The sequence below is a fragment of the Phoxinus phoxinus genome (assembly GCF_949152265.1).
Source record: "Phoxinus phoxinus genome assembly, chromosome: 10".
NCBI lineage: Eukaryota > Metazoa > Chordata > Actinopteri > Cypriniformes > Leuciscidae > Phoxinus > Phoxinus phoxinus.
This window is the reverse complement of record NC_136885.1, coordinates 15695874-15714431: the sequence shown is the minus strand read 5'-3', so window position 1 is coordinate 15714431 and position 18558 is coordinate 15695874. Positions and strand designations below refer to the sequence as shown.

At 39.4% G+C, this 18558-nt stretch overlaps 1 protein-coding gene across 1 annotated transcript; it reads right to left on the bottom strand.

Annotated features, from left to right (window-relative positions):
• Positions 1 to 52: 52 nt before the first annotated feature.
• LOC307005212 (kinesin-like protein KIFC3) lies at positions 53 to 16865 on the bottom strand. The gene is made up of 19 exons (XM_079625122.1): positions 16394 to 16865; positions 16026 to 16122; positions 15771 to 15934; positions 12395 to 12647; positions 8481 to 8653; positions 8107 to 8172; positions 7796 to 7933; positions 6584 to 6781; positions 6247 to 6420; positions 5923 to 6070; positions 4833 to 4963; positions 4587 to 4698; positions 4314 to 4495; positions 3367 to 3471; positions 3100 to 3230; positions 2292 to 2412; positions 2079 to 2208; positions 1736 to 1965; positions 53 to 319 (listed from the first exon to the last, which is right to left on the bottom strand). The coding sequence occupies exons 1-19, from the start codon at positions 16490 to 16492 to the stop codon at positions 188 to 190; spliced, it is 2784 nt and encodes a 927-aa protein (XP_079481248.1). The 5' UTR covers positions 16493 to 16865; the 3' UTR covers positions 53 to 187.
• Positions 16866 to 18558: the final 1693 nt, after the last annotated feature.

Here is an 18558-nt window from a genome sequence, read left to right as displayed (position 1 = left end):
CTGACATGCAGATCAGCTAATGGAAAAAAGCCATTGCTTGATATGTGGCGTCACAGACGTTTCCAGAACTGTAGCCCTTGAGAAGGATTGGAAGCCTCAGCCACGGGCTGAAAAGTGCAAGGCTTGTCCATCTACACTTAATGCCATTTCTGGTCCTGTGGTTACTTGTGAGGGTTGATGGTATGCATTAACTTTTGTTTTCATTATGTCCTCCCGTCTCAATTTTTCTTGCAGCAGGGCCCAGCTCCACTTTGCACACTCGCTGGGCAAACTTTAGCGAGCACAGGGTCTCTCCGACGTTGCTCTCAAGAGATGAAACCTAAAGATGACAAATTATTTTACACAAGTATTTTAGTTCATGAGATTTATTTAAAATGTAAAATTACTGTGTAGGAGGTTGTTTAACTCCGTGATCCATCAAATGGCATTCCTATGGACTACCTATAGACCATTGATTCAAGAACTTTGAGTGATATTTTACAAAACATGGAACAAGCTGGTTAAAATTGCTTTAGTACATTAAGTACATACAAGGTTTTGTTTAGAATATGAGTGCTGCCAGGAGAACTAATTGCTAGATTAGCCAAAATTAAAAAGGTTCATGCTAAGGTAAGAGTTTTGAAGCATTTAGTAACATGAAAAATAAGCTATCCATGTACACAACTGTATATTCCACATTGTTTTTAGTTATGTCCTTGAATTATTCAGTACTCGCTACTTGTGGATGGACAGAAACTCTTATCACAAAGTCTACGCATTGTCTGCTTCTGTGTTGTCTATTCAGCCTTATCCAGCCTGACTATGGTGTTTTTAATATGCTTTAAGACAAACCATGAGCAAATTCATGAGTCAACACCATTGCTGACTATTTTTTCCTTAAAACTGCAGTGAAAAAAAAAGACAGTCTCAAAAACGTGGTTGGAAATCCCCGGTGTTTCTTACGTCAAACTTTCTTGTAACCAATCACGTCAACGTGCTGGCGGGCTTTAGCATATCATTAAAGGATTAGTTCACTTTTAAAATGAAAATTGTGTCATCATATACTCACCCTTAAGTTGTTTCAAACCTGTATGCATTTCTTTCCTCTGCTGAACACAAAGGAAGATATTTAGAAGAATGTCAGTAACCAGACAGTTTCTGGTTCCCATTGACTTCCATAGTAGGAAAAAAATATACTATGGAAGTCAATGGGAACCAGAAACTGTCTGGTTACTGACATTCTTCTAAATATCTTCCTTTGTGTTCAGCAGAGGAAAGAAATTCATACAGGTTTGAAACAACTTAAGGGTGAGTATATGATGACAAAATTTTCATTTTAAAAGTGAACTAATCCTTTAACTGCTGTGAAGCAGGGGAGTTTCAAGAGAATCCAGGTTATCCCGGTATGTATATTTTTCTGTTGATATGAAAAATCGGGTACATTTAGCAATATAGCGGTGGTTTGTTGTGTGGGTGCTACCTCTCTGAAATGGCAGAATTTCTGAACCCCATTGGCATCATATAAAAAATAATGAAATGTTGTTACTGTAGATATATATTTCGGTCAGCTACCTTGGCCCTTTCCTGTCTAATTTGGTGTTACCAAATAACACCAGTATAGACCAGACTTTGTGCTGATAGTCAAATGGATTTTTCACACTGCACTTAAACCTGGGTTTTTGCCTTGTTTTTAACCCTGGGCTAACCTATTTGTTATTTTGAAAGGGGCTTAGCACAGCTAAGCTAATGGGGTTACCTGAACAACCATGGCGGTTTTGTTGCCTTTTCCAAGCGAGTCCTGCAGCAGGTAGGTGAGTCGTGAGTTCCTGAAGGGTATGTGAGTCTGGTGGGCCCTAAGAGCTTGGATCACATCTCCTAGAGCGAGCAGTGAGCGGTTGATATTTTGAGCTTCCTTCAGTCTTTCCCCCTCTGCCCCAGACTTCCACACCCTTTCAGAACCAGCCAGATCCACAAGATTCAGCTTGCCTGCAAAGGAGAGGTCATGGATTTTGGATATAGAGGGCTTTTTGAGTGGAAATCAAGACTTTTTAGAACTCACAACTCAAGCAATCTAAAGATCCAGAGTCGTTGGGACTGACCGGTGGTTTTGGCTCCACTGGCGAGGTCTGTGCCCAGCACAGTCACGGTGAGCAAGGCATGTGATCGAGAGCTATGCTGATTCATCTGCGTTCCAAATGTAATTCTGTTCTTTCGAGCTATGGCCAAAATCTGCCAAAAAACCCAACAGATTATAGGAGAGAAGTTTTTTGTATAGTCAGCATTATCTTGACAGATGACACCCTGGGACTCACTTTTTTGATATGTTGGAAGCTTTTGACCTCATTGACCCTGAGTCCTGGCACATGGAGCTGTCCTGTCCCATCAGGGTTGATCTTGATGTCAAGCTTCTCTCCATCCTTACTGAGTAGATCTCTGTTGTTAACAAAAAAAAATTGTTAACAATTGAATTGTATTAAAGGGTTAGTTCACCCAAAATGAAAACTCATTATTTACTCAATCCTTCTGTCATTCTTAGACTTTTGTTCATCAAACCCCCCGCACTGCACTGAACGATGTCAACTTTCTGAAACTTTGTATTACTAGTACTTCTTTATTTAAAAGAAGTTTATTAAGTTTATTTCATCTTTAGGATGAATCACTTTTATTCCTCATTTGTAAGTCTCTTTGGATAAAAGTGTCTGCTAAATGGATAAATGTAAATAAGTGCAGTTTAGCTTCCGTTTACCATATTTAATGTGTTCTATGCATGTGATGCGTGCATGTAAAATTTAATTTAAATCTTTACATAATATAAAGCAGGACAGAAATCTCGCAGGTTTCGAATTTGTGTGGATTAATGAAGGTCTTATGGATTTGGACGTTTACAACATAAGGGTGAGTAACTGATGATAGAATTAAATTTTTTGGGAGAACTAACCCTTCAATATTCCTCATAAACATCAACTGAACGACAGGTTATTGCGTGATCCAATAGCTTGAATGTTTATTTGGATGCTTCTAACATTTAATTGAATGGGAAACAATTTATTTTTAATTCAAAAGAGTTGTAGATGGAGACCACTACATAATTTTTCATGATAAAGAGGTCAAATACAATACCTCAGGACCTCGTTGTAAATTTCCACTGAACTGACACTGACGGTATACGTCCACATGTCTTTTCTTTCCTCAATCTCGTTGAACAGGTGTTTCAGGGCTCGTTGGTTGATACCAGGGTTCTCAACAGTACCCTGAGTAGACACGGATGGTTAATGAGACCTGACAGTCTTATTGAATAATTAATGTAAACAGATCATCTGGGTCAGTAGTATGAAATCGGAACCATGTGTTATGACGGGTATATAGTTACAGATCCCTATACATCACCTCCATAGTATAAGTCTTGCCAGATCCTGTCTGGCCATAAGCAAAGATGCAAACATGATACCCATCTATACAGGATGTGACGAGTGGCTCAATTTCCTGGAACACCTGAGAGATAAAGAATGGTATAAAAAGTACATATCAAAAACATTACTAAAAATGCTTTCTTGGTCAATCAAAGGGATAGTTCACACACAAATAAAAGTTCTGTCATCATTTACAACCGCAAGTTGTTCCAAACCTGTATGCGTTTCTTTCTTCTGCTGGACACAAAATAAGATATTTTGAAGAATATGGGTAACCAAACAGTTGATGGACCCCATTGACTTCCATAGTTTGGGGAAAAAAATACTATGGAAGTCAATAGGGTCCAGCAATTGTTTGGTTACCGACATTCTTCAAAAAACAATTCATACAGGTTTGGAACAACTTGAGTAAATAATGACAGAATTTTCATTTTTGCGTGAATTATCCCTTTAAGCCATTTAAGCAAGCTATACTGTAGGGATGCACTATTGTATGTATGGTACCATAACGGTTATTTGCTGGTTTGTGAGATTTATTGTTACACTTTAGTGTTGGATATCTACTTGTGCATGCTGTTCCCGAATTTCATCTAATGCTCACTTAATCTTAACAAATAACTTCATTACACTTCAGCGTAATCTTTAGCTAATCTCAAAATGAACGCAGTATACATTTTTGATAATGTTGTGATGCTTAAATTCACTTGTAGCATTTAAAAAGATTGATTTTAGTGTTTTATTTATTTTTTATTTATTTAGAAAAAATAGACTAGAATTTTAATATCAGCCATGAAAATAATGACTAACTTAGCGATAGCAACCAGACATTAAATATCAGTGCATTATTACTATATAGGCTACCGATGTTTATAGGCCTAAAAGTCTTTTAGTATTTCATGTGAATATGACTTATACTCTGCTTACCTCATCTTGAGTGGCCTGAGGGTGAAATACTTTATCAAGCTCAAAGTTTTTGGCCTTTCCCTTGCTTAAAACTGTGAGTGCAGATTCATTATTGGGGTCTGTTGTCACAACTACCGCTTGGCCTTCCTCATGTTGATCTTCCTTTAGTACTGGCTTTACACGGCACAGAACACGAATATTACCTGGTGGGGAAAAAACACACACAAAAAACGTTTCTTATATTTTGCTTAAGTCATATGGACTGAAATGGTAAAAATGGTCATTCGTGCCAACCTTTAAGCTCAACCAGCTGCTCGTGGTACTTCCTGCGGAGTGCTACCTCCTTTCTGTATTTTTCCAAAAGGTCTTTGTTGGCCTCTGACATCTCATTTATAGCTGCCATTATCTAGGGAATAATGTTGTAATATTAGAAAACAATTTAGAAATGAAAGCAACTAATAAAATGTGACAATATCAAACTCTTCGATCTCAGAAGTTGTACATTTAGTACAGGTTTGTGCAGCTGTAGATTTTGCTTACCTGTTTCTTGGCTTCTTTGATAGCTGTTCCATAGAAGTCAGAAAAGTTGCGGACCTGAGTGCGCAGGCTGGCATAGTCGGTCTTCATGGAGCGTAACGTGGGAGGGAGAGCACTCAGACGCTTCTGGAGGGCTGGAAATTACATGCTGAATTTTGCGCTGAGCCATACACATTGCAGCACATTTAACATTGTCATCAATCATATGTCTTGTGGACTTCACAAGTGTAGCGAAGACTATAGACCAGGGATGGCAACATCGGTCCTGGAGTGCTGCTGTCCTGCAGAGTTTAGCTCGAACCCTGATATAAGACCTTGCCTGCCTGTGACCTTAGCAGAGATGGGCTTATTATTGGGGGATACAAGGGTCCGTGGCTCTACCTTTGGAAATAGCGTAATGGCTAATCACGTGTGCCTTGATAATCAATCACATTACAGCCTTGACATTATTGAATATCGTTCAGAGTTGTGGGACAGTCAATCATTGTTTGCGGATACAATAGAAATGAATGAGAAGTGCCATAAACTGAACCCTACCTGTTGCGCAATTGTCCGTGACTTCTCTTATGAGACAGCGTTTTATTTTGGTGTAAACTTTCAAAATAGATCATTTTAAAACAAATGTGCTAAAATGCTGAAGATTAGCCGATGGGCTGTCGATTCATTACATGATAAGCTATTTCCTCACAAAAGCGGTTATATTCAGCGAAGTGAAGCCTCTCCTCCATCGACAGACATAAAAATAATGGCCTCTTGTATCCTTCCCTGCATACCCCGCACACAGTGTTATCTGGCATTGCGCTTTTTACGGCTAAGGTTGCAGGTTTGCCTTCAAGTGGCTTTGGCATAAGTAATCCTGAAGACATTGATTAGCTTGTTCAGGTGTGTTTGATACGGGTAGGAGGAGCTAAACTCTGCAGGACAGCGGCAGTCCAGGACCGACGTTGCCCATCCCTGCTATAGACAATATCAAGTGTGCCATTCAAGACAAGGAGGATTAGAGGGATCAGAAAACATGAAATCACCAAAACAATTTTTAGAGAACAGGCATAAACCATCTATTAGGTTTGTAGTATATATACAGGAAACTCACTTAAGAACTGGTTCTGCAGGCTCTGGAGATGCTCCTCAGAGCAGTTGGCTGCCGCTTTTACAGCTGCCTCTTTCTTTTCCTCAAGATGTCCAATCTCCTTCAGCAGCTCTTCCCTCAGGGTCCCAATCTCCCTCTCATATGCAGCAATCTGTGGAGCCATTGCTTTTTTTAGAAGAGCTAAGGTTTTCTAGTTTTGTTCTGACATGGACTGTAAAATTCATGAATTTTGTATCTGAGATCCCATCAACATAGGTTGTTAAGATCTTTAGCTTGAAGTGATGCAGTATGTACAATCATAAAAACAAATGGATAAAGCTTAGAAACCTTGTGTTGCAAATTGCAGCTGACTTCATCTGAATGTCTGATGTTCTCCTCCAACTGTCTGCATCGCTCGCTCTGGTTGCTTAGCTTCCCAGAAAGCTGTGCATTCTGTTGTCTGGCTTCAGATAGTTGACGCAGAGTTGAAGGCGACTCCACCGCAACGGTTTGGGTAACATACTAGAAGACAGGATGATTTATTACTATTGATTCTCATTCTAAAGAGTATGTGATTGGACAAAATACTATATACCAGAGTGCAATATTTTTGGTCCGTTTTCTCGTAATACACTAAATACTGGCTTTTTTTAGGTTTAAATTCATATTCTTGCATTTGTCTTACTTTAACCACAGGCTCCTTGTTGCGTTCTTTGTCTAGTTCAAGCTGCAGATCTCTCACACTCTCCTCTCGTCTCCTGATCTCTTCTGCCTTCCTCCATTCGCTCTGCTCTTTCTGGTGCTCCAGAGTTGACAGCTGCTCTGCCCGCTGCTGCAGTGAACTTTCCAGCTGCAGAACACGACTGCGCAAGTTCTCATTTTCCTATGGGGCACAATAGTAAACTAATAATTCATACAATCTGTGCATATACACATAATGACGTCCAAGCTATGTCCATATACAACTGCACCTCACCGGCTGCATTTTTGTATTTTATTTAAAATTGAAAGTAATACAATAATTATTTTTATACTTTTGTAGAATCACTTTATTTCATTCATTACATTGTAAAGAAAGCTACATATTTTCCAGTTATAGGATCTTTTGAAAATGTGGATTACTTGAAACTACATAAAACCAGATGTTCCAAAAACCAAAAACCAAATTCCCCCAAATGTTGTCCCTCCTAGTCAAACACAGTCGTTTGAACATTGAATTAAAAAAGTTATGGGAATTCCCAGCATGCATTGCACCATTATAGGAATATTGTTTTGCTGTTTGCCGACTTTTGTTGTTTTGTCATTATTGTTAATTATGTGTCACATTCTGATGTTAGAGCTCGTATTTTTGCATCTATTGATTGTCACCGTTTTTAAGGGTTTGTGTGTCAAGTGGTGAGTTCTATGTACATTCTCAACAACAAGCGCCCTATATAACTATATATGGTTACCATGATTACTGCTTTAAAATTTGTAGGACAAGAAATCTTGTTTATGTATTGAATGCATGTTAAAGAACATGCAGTCAAAAAAATAAATCTGAATGTACGTTGAAAAAATCTGAATGCATGTTGAATTGAATTTTCACGTTTTTTCAAAAGATCCTTTTTTACAGTGTATAATATAGGCTATTTTCAACAACAACAAAAAAACACTTATCAAAGACCACAGAGAGTATATTTTTTGCTTTTGTGTGGTTTCAGTTGTTTCGAAATTAAAATGTAGAAACTTTACTTGCAGATTTTACAAATATGTGCGTTTACATGGTTAGTGAATGAGAGCATATGTCTATGGGTCACAGAGGTGAGGCGTACTGAAAATGTCACAAGGGAGGGAGTGTCATATGAGTTTCGTTGTCATCAGTTACTGTACCCAATGCATTAAAAGACATTCTCACCTTGATGAGCACAGAGCTGGACTGGGATGGGATGACCGACAGCTGCTGCAGAAGACCCTGCGTCACTGTGAGGCTGTGTTTCAAACTCTCATTCTCTGCTGATAAGCATAGCACTCGTTTTTCAGAGTCTGTTACTCCCTGGTGAAATAAAAAACACAGAAAAAAAGTCACAGCTGACCTGGAAAAAAAGTGTCTGATAGAACAACCTAGATTAGCTCTTGGTCACAAATCATTTTTAGGCTGTCTGGCCTGGTTTTAATGTGCTCAGTTTCAAAGGCAGAGCACTGGAACAGATTCTTCCAAAAGCTTACCGATGTAACTCTGAGTTTGGACAGCTCCTCTTCTCTTTCCTCAATACAGCTCTTCAGCTCATCAATCTAGAGGGAGAAAATCAATTGTGTCAGCTTAGCAAGTCTGGAAAGAAAAATGAGTGTAGAGGATGGATGAAACTGAATAAACTGATGGAGAGGTAGCAGAATAGATGAAATATGCAGACTTGTATATTACTGTCTGGATAAAGGTAAAAAAGAGAAGCTTTCAGGATTATTGGTGAGGTAGAGAGAGGAATAAGTGGAGAAGTGCTATTAAATACCCTGAATGTGAAAGCTTGCATGAATACATGTTGTGGGTTGAATGATAGTATGAATTGTTGGGAATGAGTGACTGGAAGAGTAATGCTCATCACCTGCTGCTGGAAGGCCTGCACTTTAGTGTGGCGATCTCGTTCTCTCTGCTCAAGCTGTGAATGAAGCGATCGCAGCTCTCCTCTCAGTTGACTCCTCTCTCCCTGCAGCCCGCATAGAGATTGAACCAACTTATGCAGCCCAACAGGAGATGATGCAGGTAGCATGTACTCACCTACACACAAACACACATGGCATGACCGTTTAGAATGTCATTTCAAAAGAAGCTAGTTCATCTGGCATATATACAATCCTACCATTTGGACTGTCCCTATAGCTCCGTGACTTTTACAAAAAGTCTGGATGCGGCCCTCTCCCCCGTGAGACAGTTGGGAGTACTCATCCTGAACTACCTCAATGATTGGTTGCTCTTAGCCCAATAGAAAAAACGATGCACGCACAGTTCTTAGCTCCTCAGCCACTTGGAAAGTCTTGGACTCTGCCCAAATGAGGGCCTGGATTCCACTGGAGTGCTCTCTGAAAACTCAGAGGCTACTGGGCCTCATGGCAGCAGTCATGTTCTTAATGGTTCATTGTGTTCATTACTTTCAGGAGTGTCTTGTAATATCATTAGTTTTTAGTATATAGTATATCCCTTATCCTCCCATTGTCTCTTGTATGGCTTTGAGTAACAGCTGCTTGGCAAGACAAGTCTTTGTTTATTTTGTATTGGATTATGTTTGGTGAATAAAGCTGCACATGGGTTCGTTAAACTCGCCTCCCAGTGGATTTGTTACAATAGTGCTGTTCTAATTTCTATTTCTTATAAGAAATGTAAGGAACATAACTGAACAATACCCGAGTTTTGAACTCAAAGACGTGTGCAACGTGCAGCCTAACTGCTCTGCAACATTTTATTTAGATTCCCGGCATTCATTATTGATATGCCGAGTCAGAGTTGCTGTCTTTTCCTGTGCTGTACACTAATTACTGAGGCAGATATGAGCTTCCAGTCTCGGGTGGAGCAAGTCTATTGGTGGGAAGGATGAATGGAGACACACAGGGACACCATCGCAAACATGATGTGGAACAAACGTGATAAAGAAACAGGCTTGAAAAAAAAATGCAAATATTACACAATGTAGGCACAATATGGGTATGAGCTATGGGCATGAGCTATGGGCTGATTCAGATATGGGCAGACATGGAACACATGGAACTCAAGCCCATTTCATGCCTAAATTGGCTCCACCAAGAAATGTTGGCTGGGATATTTGATTCTGAATGATTTCGTGGTCAATATTTCTGTACAATGAAGTTGAAAGCTAAATAATATAATTGACTGATACTCCTTGAAACCGATTTCCTAGCTGTGCTTTTTTTCATCGTTCTCCTCCTCACATAAAATAAAACTTAAATCATGAGAGCATGGTCGACTAATTTTATGATTTCGTTGTTTAAAGCTGAATTTCCTCTCGGCTGTACACAGGATTTATATAGTATCTTACAGCAGTGCACGTGAAGTTCAGCTGTGCTAGTTTTGTAAGTGCACTTGCATTTGTAAGAGAAGCAGCTCTCAAAATGTTTTATTCATCTCTGTGAGCCACAGAGAAACATGCCAAGTGCTGTAGATGTACCAGCCAAGCAAATGGGTATTTTTACTACATGCTAATAAAAGACATTGACATCTCATGACAAACCCATGTATTCCCATGTCAATTAGCCTTCTGATAATACGATTCTGTATTTCATGTGGCTAATGGATTAATTGAACATGTATGCACTATGCAGACATGTGGGTGTCATGATGAATGGGTCAAGGTTTGGTGGGTTAGCATAGCCCAGATTGCTGGTATATAGCTATAACTACCTATTTTTCTAATTTGATGGAAATATATTTTTTGTGCAACGACATTTAATTTAATTTTACATATATTTAATTAGTAGAAATTTTAACAAAACTGGTTCTTTTTTGGAGGGATGTTTAAATTTTCTCTGTCTGATACCTCTCAAGAAACAGGACAATTGCTAGTGAAGGGTTTGTGAGCATTTTTGGTGTGTCATTGTTACGGCTGGCTCCCAAACCGTAACACAAAAATAGGCCAACAACAAATGCTTAAACAATAATAAGATTTATTGTCAAACAAAGCAAACAGTTATTAAACAAAGAAAAGAAAACCGACGTCTAGGGGAAAAACACGCGCGTGTGGTTATTAAATAAACAACATCTGACACTAACCAAAACGATAAGAGAGAAAATATATATATAACAAAATGGGTATTAAATGAAAAGGTGGGAGAAAAGTGAGAGACCTCACTCAAAAGTGCGCTGCTCTTTATACTGACACTCATTAATTAGATATTAAATGCACCTGTTGCCCAACTAACACCTGCACTATGTAGCAGAGCCAGCAGGGGGAAAACAGGAAGGCGTAACAGTCATCAACCAACCAGAATTGTTATGATGTAATTATGCATAATGTGCAAGAGATGAAAAGCAATGGATAGCTTTCGCCAGGTAGTATAGACCTCCTTTTTTCAAACACCTTTGGGCTTAATATAGCTCATTATATTCTAGTATCCTGATCATTAAGAGTCATGTGCAAGTACACCACAAAGCCAAGTACATCTGACATTGAATTAGTGCAAGAGACGTGCATTTTAAACACACGCAATGTTTGTCTGAGGAGAAACAGACTGCCAGAGGGTCCAGATGCCCCATATAGCTCTAAGGTCACTGCCAGGTGCGGTTTCTAAAACCGCCAATCTGCTATTTTTGGCACTTTTTCCCAGTATTCTCATTTAATTAAAGTACAATTTTAAGCTGTTCACATTATCTCTTCCCTCATTGACGTCAAACTAAATTCTGAATCCAAAAACAAACAATGACATCATCTGGGGCCAGATTCATAAAACATTCTAACTTAAAGTGCCCCTATTGAGGTTTCTAATTTAGTTTTGGAGGTCTCCTACAATAGGTTTACATGCATGCAGGGTCAAAAACACTTTAATTTTCTAAGAATAAAAGTTCATGATTTATGTAATGCTCCTTGTTAGTGAGTTTCTTTAAGATCAGGGTGTTATGAGTGAAATGCATGTTTTCAGAATGAGAATGGTTGCCAGTGTTATGGTGGAAGGAGCTTATTTTGAGACATATATTAAGTGTTTTGTTGGTCTGAGGTGAGATTAACTGTTTGGCCAAGATTCATCTTGGTAATGCAGACTGTATGAAGAGTTTTGAAAATGTGGCTTCAGTTTTGACCGATGCTTGTTAGCAATAATAAATGAAAAACCTGTAATGTTACTGAAAGAAAATTTGTTCATAACTTTGAAAAACCTTGCCAGAACGTTAGCTAAAGTTCTGAGAAAGTTTCCTATTTGCTGGGTAAAGCTATATAATGTAAAAATAATTTGAATGTGTACCACAGTTTGTAAAATAAATAAAAATGGGTTGACAGACAAGTACAATGTAAGTCTAAATATTCAGAAACATTATTTTAACGTAAAGGGTGAATCTTTCAGACAGACCAAACAGCAAAGACAGAAACAGATGCACCTCCTGATATTGCCGAGTTAGACCAGTTCCTGGGTATATAACATCATTTGTTGATTCTGGAACAACATTCCTATCTGGAAATTTGGTCGTAACCATATCCCTACCCCAAAACCTAATTTTTCCCATAATTTCCCCTAAAATCAGAGGGATATGATAGATGAATAGCAGTGATGTTGAAGCACCTAACCCTGGTTGTAAGCCTAAACTTGACATAAACTGTAAACTTTTCCCTAAAATATGATTGGTTGAATGGAATGTTGATCCAGGAACATTTTGCGTAAGGCAAAAGGCAGCCTCCAAAAATGTCAATGTCAAGGTACAGTACATAAAGAGAGACATCTAATATTAAACTAATCATTATCCACAGCTAAAGTCTTCACACTGAGATTCTGTGATTTAATTAGGTTCAAAAGGTCTCACCCTCATTTTCAGGTGATGGGCTCTGCTGCTGAGCGATCACTTCCTCCAGGTTGTTAATCACACTGCTCTTGTCTCTGAGGCGCTGGCGGTAGGACGTACGCAAGGCCTTCATCTTCCGCCGGTGCTGGGCACGGTGTCTGCGTAGCTGCAGACGGTACTGATCAGCCTGCTGCTGCAGCTGCTGCAGGTGGGAATATTGCTCCAGGAAGCTCAGGAGGTGGGACATCACAGACAGCAATGGAGACTCGGTCACCTGGAAAATACACATTTCATATTTACTCAACTATTAAAAAATAAATGGGCACTTTTACATGTTTCATTACATTAATTACACTTTCTTTCAGAAAATGTGACCTGTGCTTCCAGGAAAAAGTTATGTTAAGGTGTTGTGGAGGTAAAACAAAAGCTGAAATAAAATGTATGTAAACTCTAAAGACATTAAAAAAACTAAAACTATTAAAAATTACAAAACACAACAAAAATACTAAACCATTAACTAAAATGAAAACAGAAAATAAAAACTTATTCAAATTATCAATAAAAACTATGATATGAACCCAATTATACTAACATCTTATATGTATTATATTATATTATGCTATAAAAATTATATAAAATAACAATGCTTGGTGATTAAGGACACAAATAAGGACAGCAATTATTGAATTTTTCACTAATGAAAATGAGGCTGTACAGTACAGTATGTTCAATAGGCTGTACTATAAAGTAAGTAGCTACAGACTTTACATCTCTCCATTCCAGCCTCATTTTAATTCATGAAAAATTAAATATGGCATCTACCCTGACAAAGGTCTAATGAGGTCCTTAAAGGGATACATCAGCATTTAGCATTAAGCTTTGTATCAGTAGAAAACCTGTAGTATTTTAGAATTACCATGCTTCCCTCCCTCATGTCCCCCTGAGACGAGAGATTTATGTATTTTTTGTCTGGAAAAAATCCTCCGATGATGCAAAAATCGTCATTTTGCATCATCGGAGGATTTTTTGGCCAGAGGCTATAGAGACTACAGCCAGTAGTAGTAGCTAGTTCCGCATGTTTTCAACCCGCCCATAGAGAGTGGGATCTCACCATACCTCACCTCACCGACAGTATATAAACGGATCTCACTCACAGAATGTACAAATAGTGTCAGCCATCTTTTTTTGGAAGCTAAGCTAACAGGCTCTTGTTCTGTGGAGAAAGCTGAGTAGTAGGGGTGACATGTCCGGCTTTTGTTTTCTACAGTTGCCATTCATTGTTTACATGCACACCTTTTGTTTCAATCTAACTGAATTCATTCCGATTGGTGAATCTGAATGTAGTGTTTACATGAACGCTAAACAAGTGATCGGTTGATGTGCGTTTTAGCATTGCTAAGAAAATTCCCGCTCCTTCCTGAGAGATGGCCTACGAAACCGATGCGTCTCACAGGTGCCGCTCATCAGTAATCACGCCACCGGCCTTGCGTCGTTCTCCCCCGGCCCTCAGCCTATCCTGCTCGCCACAGTAAACATAATGAATGGCGACTGTAGAACGCAAAAGCCGAATCCCGGACATTTTGGGCCAATCGGTCTTTGTCAGACACGTGGGTTTGTTGTGTGTGACGTCACCGCGCCGCCATTTTTGAGGTATCGCTACTGACTGTGAGCATTGAAGAGATTATAAGAGTAGAGATAACAAGTAAATAACTCGCAAAACTGGAGAAGAACAAGAAAACTGAGAAAAGGCCGTACCACAATAAACTCGATAAATATGGCAGGTACCGTTATTTGGAGAAATTGTCATCCCTTCAGAACATAGATCCATATATGATCTGACTGCAGTGAGTTGGAGTGCTGATCCCGCATTGTTTTCCTCATCCTCATACTTGGACATTGTCAACTATCTTGTTTATGGTATAAGCGCATATACCAGTGGATAATTTAAAAACTATAAATCTCTTAAAGCCCACGGACATTTCACCAATGGCTGTGTACAGGATTTATTTACATTCCCACCGAAGGACACAGTAGTAACAGCAAATATAGGTTTGCTGTATTGATGATGATGATAATGTCATGTTAAGGATTGTTTAGTTTGAAAAAAGAATGAAAAACTCAATTTTCCAACAACAGAATACCCCAGCATCGATACCTTACAAATGGCGGCTACGCCCATAATGCACTTCGTGTATCACGAGTGTGACGTCACCTGACAAAGACCGATTCCGGACAGACTTGACTCGGAGACTCATGATAAAACGGCGTCTTGTAAGTTTCGAGTACCGGTAGGCGTGGCTTGGGAGTGGCCTCGTAGAGCAGCGAAGCAAGTGCATTCTGGGAGTTGTTGTCTTTCATCCACATAAGCCAAAAATACATTTTCTGGCTTTTCTCAGTCTAGAAGGCTCCAAATTCAAAAATAATTTCAAATTTTGTAAATTTAGCTAATTTTGAAAAGTAATAACCAAATTTGAAGTATTATTCATAATCATAGAACAAACTGAATTATAATTATGTGCCAAAGTTAAATACAGACTGTAGGCAGAACCTGATTTCACCAAGTGCAACATGCTCCTAGATCAACATAATTGTTGATTCTGAAATAACATTCTTATCAACCAATTATGTCAAGTTCTGTCAGGTCCACTATCATCTAAGATGATTGACAATTAGCATACAGTTTGGCTTGGTGGTATGGTTCTGTTCTGGGCGAGAACTCCCTGTGCATCCATGCAGCCTAGCATGGATAAGAGCAGGGAGAGCAGCAATAACCCCCCTTGGGGTAAACCAAACAGAACCAACATAAATGTATGCAGATATCATTAATGTAACTATTTTAATATACACCATAATTCGAGAAATTAGTCTGATTCAAGAGGAATCAGAAAGCCAAATCCTGACTGGACGAGAGGAGGAGCTGGGGATGGAGGAGGGTAATTAGCTCCTGAGAAATGCAATATCTGCTGATAATACTGAAGGAGCTTATGGATGCTGTGATAGGGGTCATATTCCTACAGGTAGACATGGATCAGCTGAGAATCAGCTGATGCGAGCTTGACTAACGTGACCTGCCAGAACTAATGCAACGCTTGATTTTAGGCTTACAACCAGAGTTTGGTGCTTCTACATCAGTGTATTCATCATTCCCCTCTGATTTTAGGGGTAACTTATGGGTAGGGTCAGGTTCAGGGGTAGGGATATGGTTAGGATTAAATTTTCAGACAGGAATGTTGTTCCAGGATCAACAAAATATGTTGACCGACATATTGTGCCTATTATTCTAACTCAGCAAAATCAGGATGTGCCATACTGTAGAGCTGAGGGTCTGCTGAAATACTACCACTACCACCACCACTATGAAACATGGTAAATGTGAATGTAGTTAGAAGGTCTTCACCTTTTCACTAGGTTCTGTTGGAGAATTAGTGGCTCTTCTCTTTTCTGCATCTTGCTTGAAAGACAGGAAAGCTGTTAATGGTGTTTTGGCAGGTAATCCATGACCTTCATCAAACTCATCATCTTCATCACTGAGAGACGCCCCGTCACTATCACTGCTGCTGCCTGCAATTTAATAGGCGATTATGGTTGAATGCTGATTATGTGAAGCAGCACTTCATTGTATTTAGAACATCACGCAACAAAACATTCTTACTCGAATCACTCAGTCTTGCACACCCTCTTTTGCCCAACCTGGGGGTGTGGCTACTCTTCCCCTTGCTCTTTGTTTCCATGGAAACATGGCCAGGCTCCTGTCAGTTACAGAGGGAGACGAATGTGATTATTAGAAGGTGTTAAAGCCACGACTGAGGACATACGATACGTGAGTGTGCATGCGTGCATTATCGAATTATCAACTGAATGAAATTACCTCTAGTTTCTATATTGTTTTTAATATTAGATATTCAATATATTATATTATATTATAATAAATCATTCTATTTTTTTTTTCTTGTTTGCATATATTGTACAGAGGACAATAAGGAATGCATATATTAGCATGTCCACTGCGGCCACACATACCTCCGGGGATTCTCCAAACGCCCCCTCGAGCGCTGCCTCCTCCTCCTTTTTAAAGACGGTGTAGAAGATGTACACCAGCAAAGAATAGAAGGCATACATGTTTCCTGATGTGCGGTTGTTACATCAACAGTGGCTGGAAATAAATGCTTTTTCACAGCATCTCTCTGCTATTCCCAGACTGCAATACAATCAGACAAGGGTTACTAAACCGCAGCTCCAGTAGCAGATCCACCACAACAAATCCTGTCCGGATGCGGATGGCATTCCCATGTTGTCAAGCTCCTTAGAATGATGCTATTCCCATTGTTTTGCAGAGTCTTACCATCTGCTGAGGTTGATCCTCCACAACTGCAGTTACTGCATTCCCATTCTTCTGCTCTGAAGCTCTACATGGTGATTCTGCAGGACTGCTTGTTCACCAGTGTTTCAGGGCTTTGTATGGCAACACTAGCTCTTGACTCCGCACATCTGTCCAACCTGCTATTCCTGGCTTCCTTTTCCCCCTCCTTTTTCTCCTCCTCTCTCATTATCCATTCCTCTCCTCCCCCCTCTTCTCTCTCCTCAGCAGTGTTTGAGAACGCTCATCGCAGATGTGTAGTGCACTGCAGTGGTGGGGTGAAGCTGATAGAGATTGGTGAGAGTAAGAACAGGAAGTCAGATGCTCAACAAAGCGCTCTGATGTTGCTATATTCAAAATGACAACCATGTATGGATTATATGGTAACGAATCATGCAGAACCATAAGGTTTGTTCCTTCTATAGCTTCACCACAGCAAGATTTAAGAAGTTTATTAAGTTCTGATGATGATATTTTGTGCCTGTAAGCAGAATACTGTGGTAATACTTATATTTTTTACTGGGACATGAGGACCGGGGCGACCACTGTTCTAGATGGTTGAATGCTGTAAAAATGGAAATAGCCCAACAAAACGTTTGATGGTAAAAACAAATATTGCTTGGCTGAGGTCAGCTCTCCAGCCACCACACTGTGGAGAATATTCAATCAATTCAGCTATATTTTAGACCATGAAACACTAGAGGGCGGACTACATCAGCTGAAATAAATGTGACTACATGTGTCCGAAATTGTTTCCTATACCCTCATTCACTATTCCCTACATTAGTAGTGTAAACAGTGCAGCGCTTCCAGGTTCTACGTCAGAATGTCAGCTCCTAAGTCAGCTCCTAAGTCAGCATCGTGGTGCTCACGTGAACAGCGTCAGACAATAATGAGCCGGTGTTCTGACGTAGAACCTGGAAGTGCTGCACTGTATACACTATGTGAATAGTGTGGGAGAATGACATTACATTTACATTTATGCATTTGGCAGACGCTTTTATCCAAAGCGACTTACATTGCAATCAAGGTACACATTTTTTTTACATTTTGTCAGTTCTTGCTTTCCCTGGGAACATGGAAGAGACATGGAAGAGATTACTGAATAAAGTCGTTATTATTATTTATTTATTGTTGCTCACCAAAAGGATTCTTGTCGCTTCATAACATTAAAGGCTTACTGAAGTGCCTTAGAATGCACAGTTTTGTATCATGCGTTGACGTAATTTCCACTGAAACAGGAAGCAAAGGCGGGACATATTGAATGGCTCCTCCCCATTTTCAAATAGCTAATAGCGTTTCGTTTACCTCACAGACTGCAATTCGTAGTTGACAGCACCATGGATGCGAATCCAATAGCGGATGATACATTGGATTCAATAGTAGAGTTGGAAAACTATATAACTCAAGCGTTTGAGCAACCGAACACACATCTCCAACCCACATTGCTCCATGACGTGTCAACGTTTGCTTTGGCCCGGTGGGATTTATAGCATAAGATTAAGATAAGCTTTAGATTCTATAGAGCATTTGATAATATAATAAAAAGAGCAAAATAAATTTTATTTGATACCCTGGTGAACTGTAAAAAAAAGCGGTCTCTGTAGACAGCCCAGGCTCCACAAATGGCAACAAAAACAAACTGGCCCAGCCTGGACCACAAAACATAACAAACAAAACATATTAGTGTTCCAGCCAATAACCGACAAGAATGATTTGGAGGCGGGGGTTGGGGGGTCCAGAAAAAAATGCAGAAAAACAGATTATATAAAGGTTATGAATTGATTTGCATTTCAGTAAGTGAAAAAAGTATTTGATCCCCAAGCAA

Excerpts from the sequence above, each read along its gene's own strand:
- LOC307005212 (XM_079625122.1), bottom strand. The coding sequence starts at position 16,492 with ATGTATGCCTTCTATTCTTTGCTGGTGTACATCTTCTACACCGTCTTT. Across the intron at positions 12,648-15,770 it reads CAACAGAACCTAGTGAAAAG|GTGACCGAGTCTCCATTGCT; the intron begins GTGAAGACCTTC and ends TGTATTTTCCAG. Across the intron at positions 2,413-3,099 it reads ATTTACAACGAGGTCCTGAG|AGATCTACTCAGTAAGGATG; the intron begins GTATTGTATTTG and ends TGTTAACAACAG.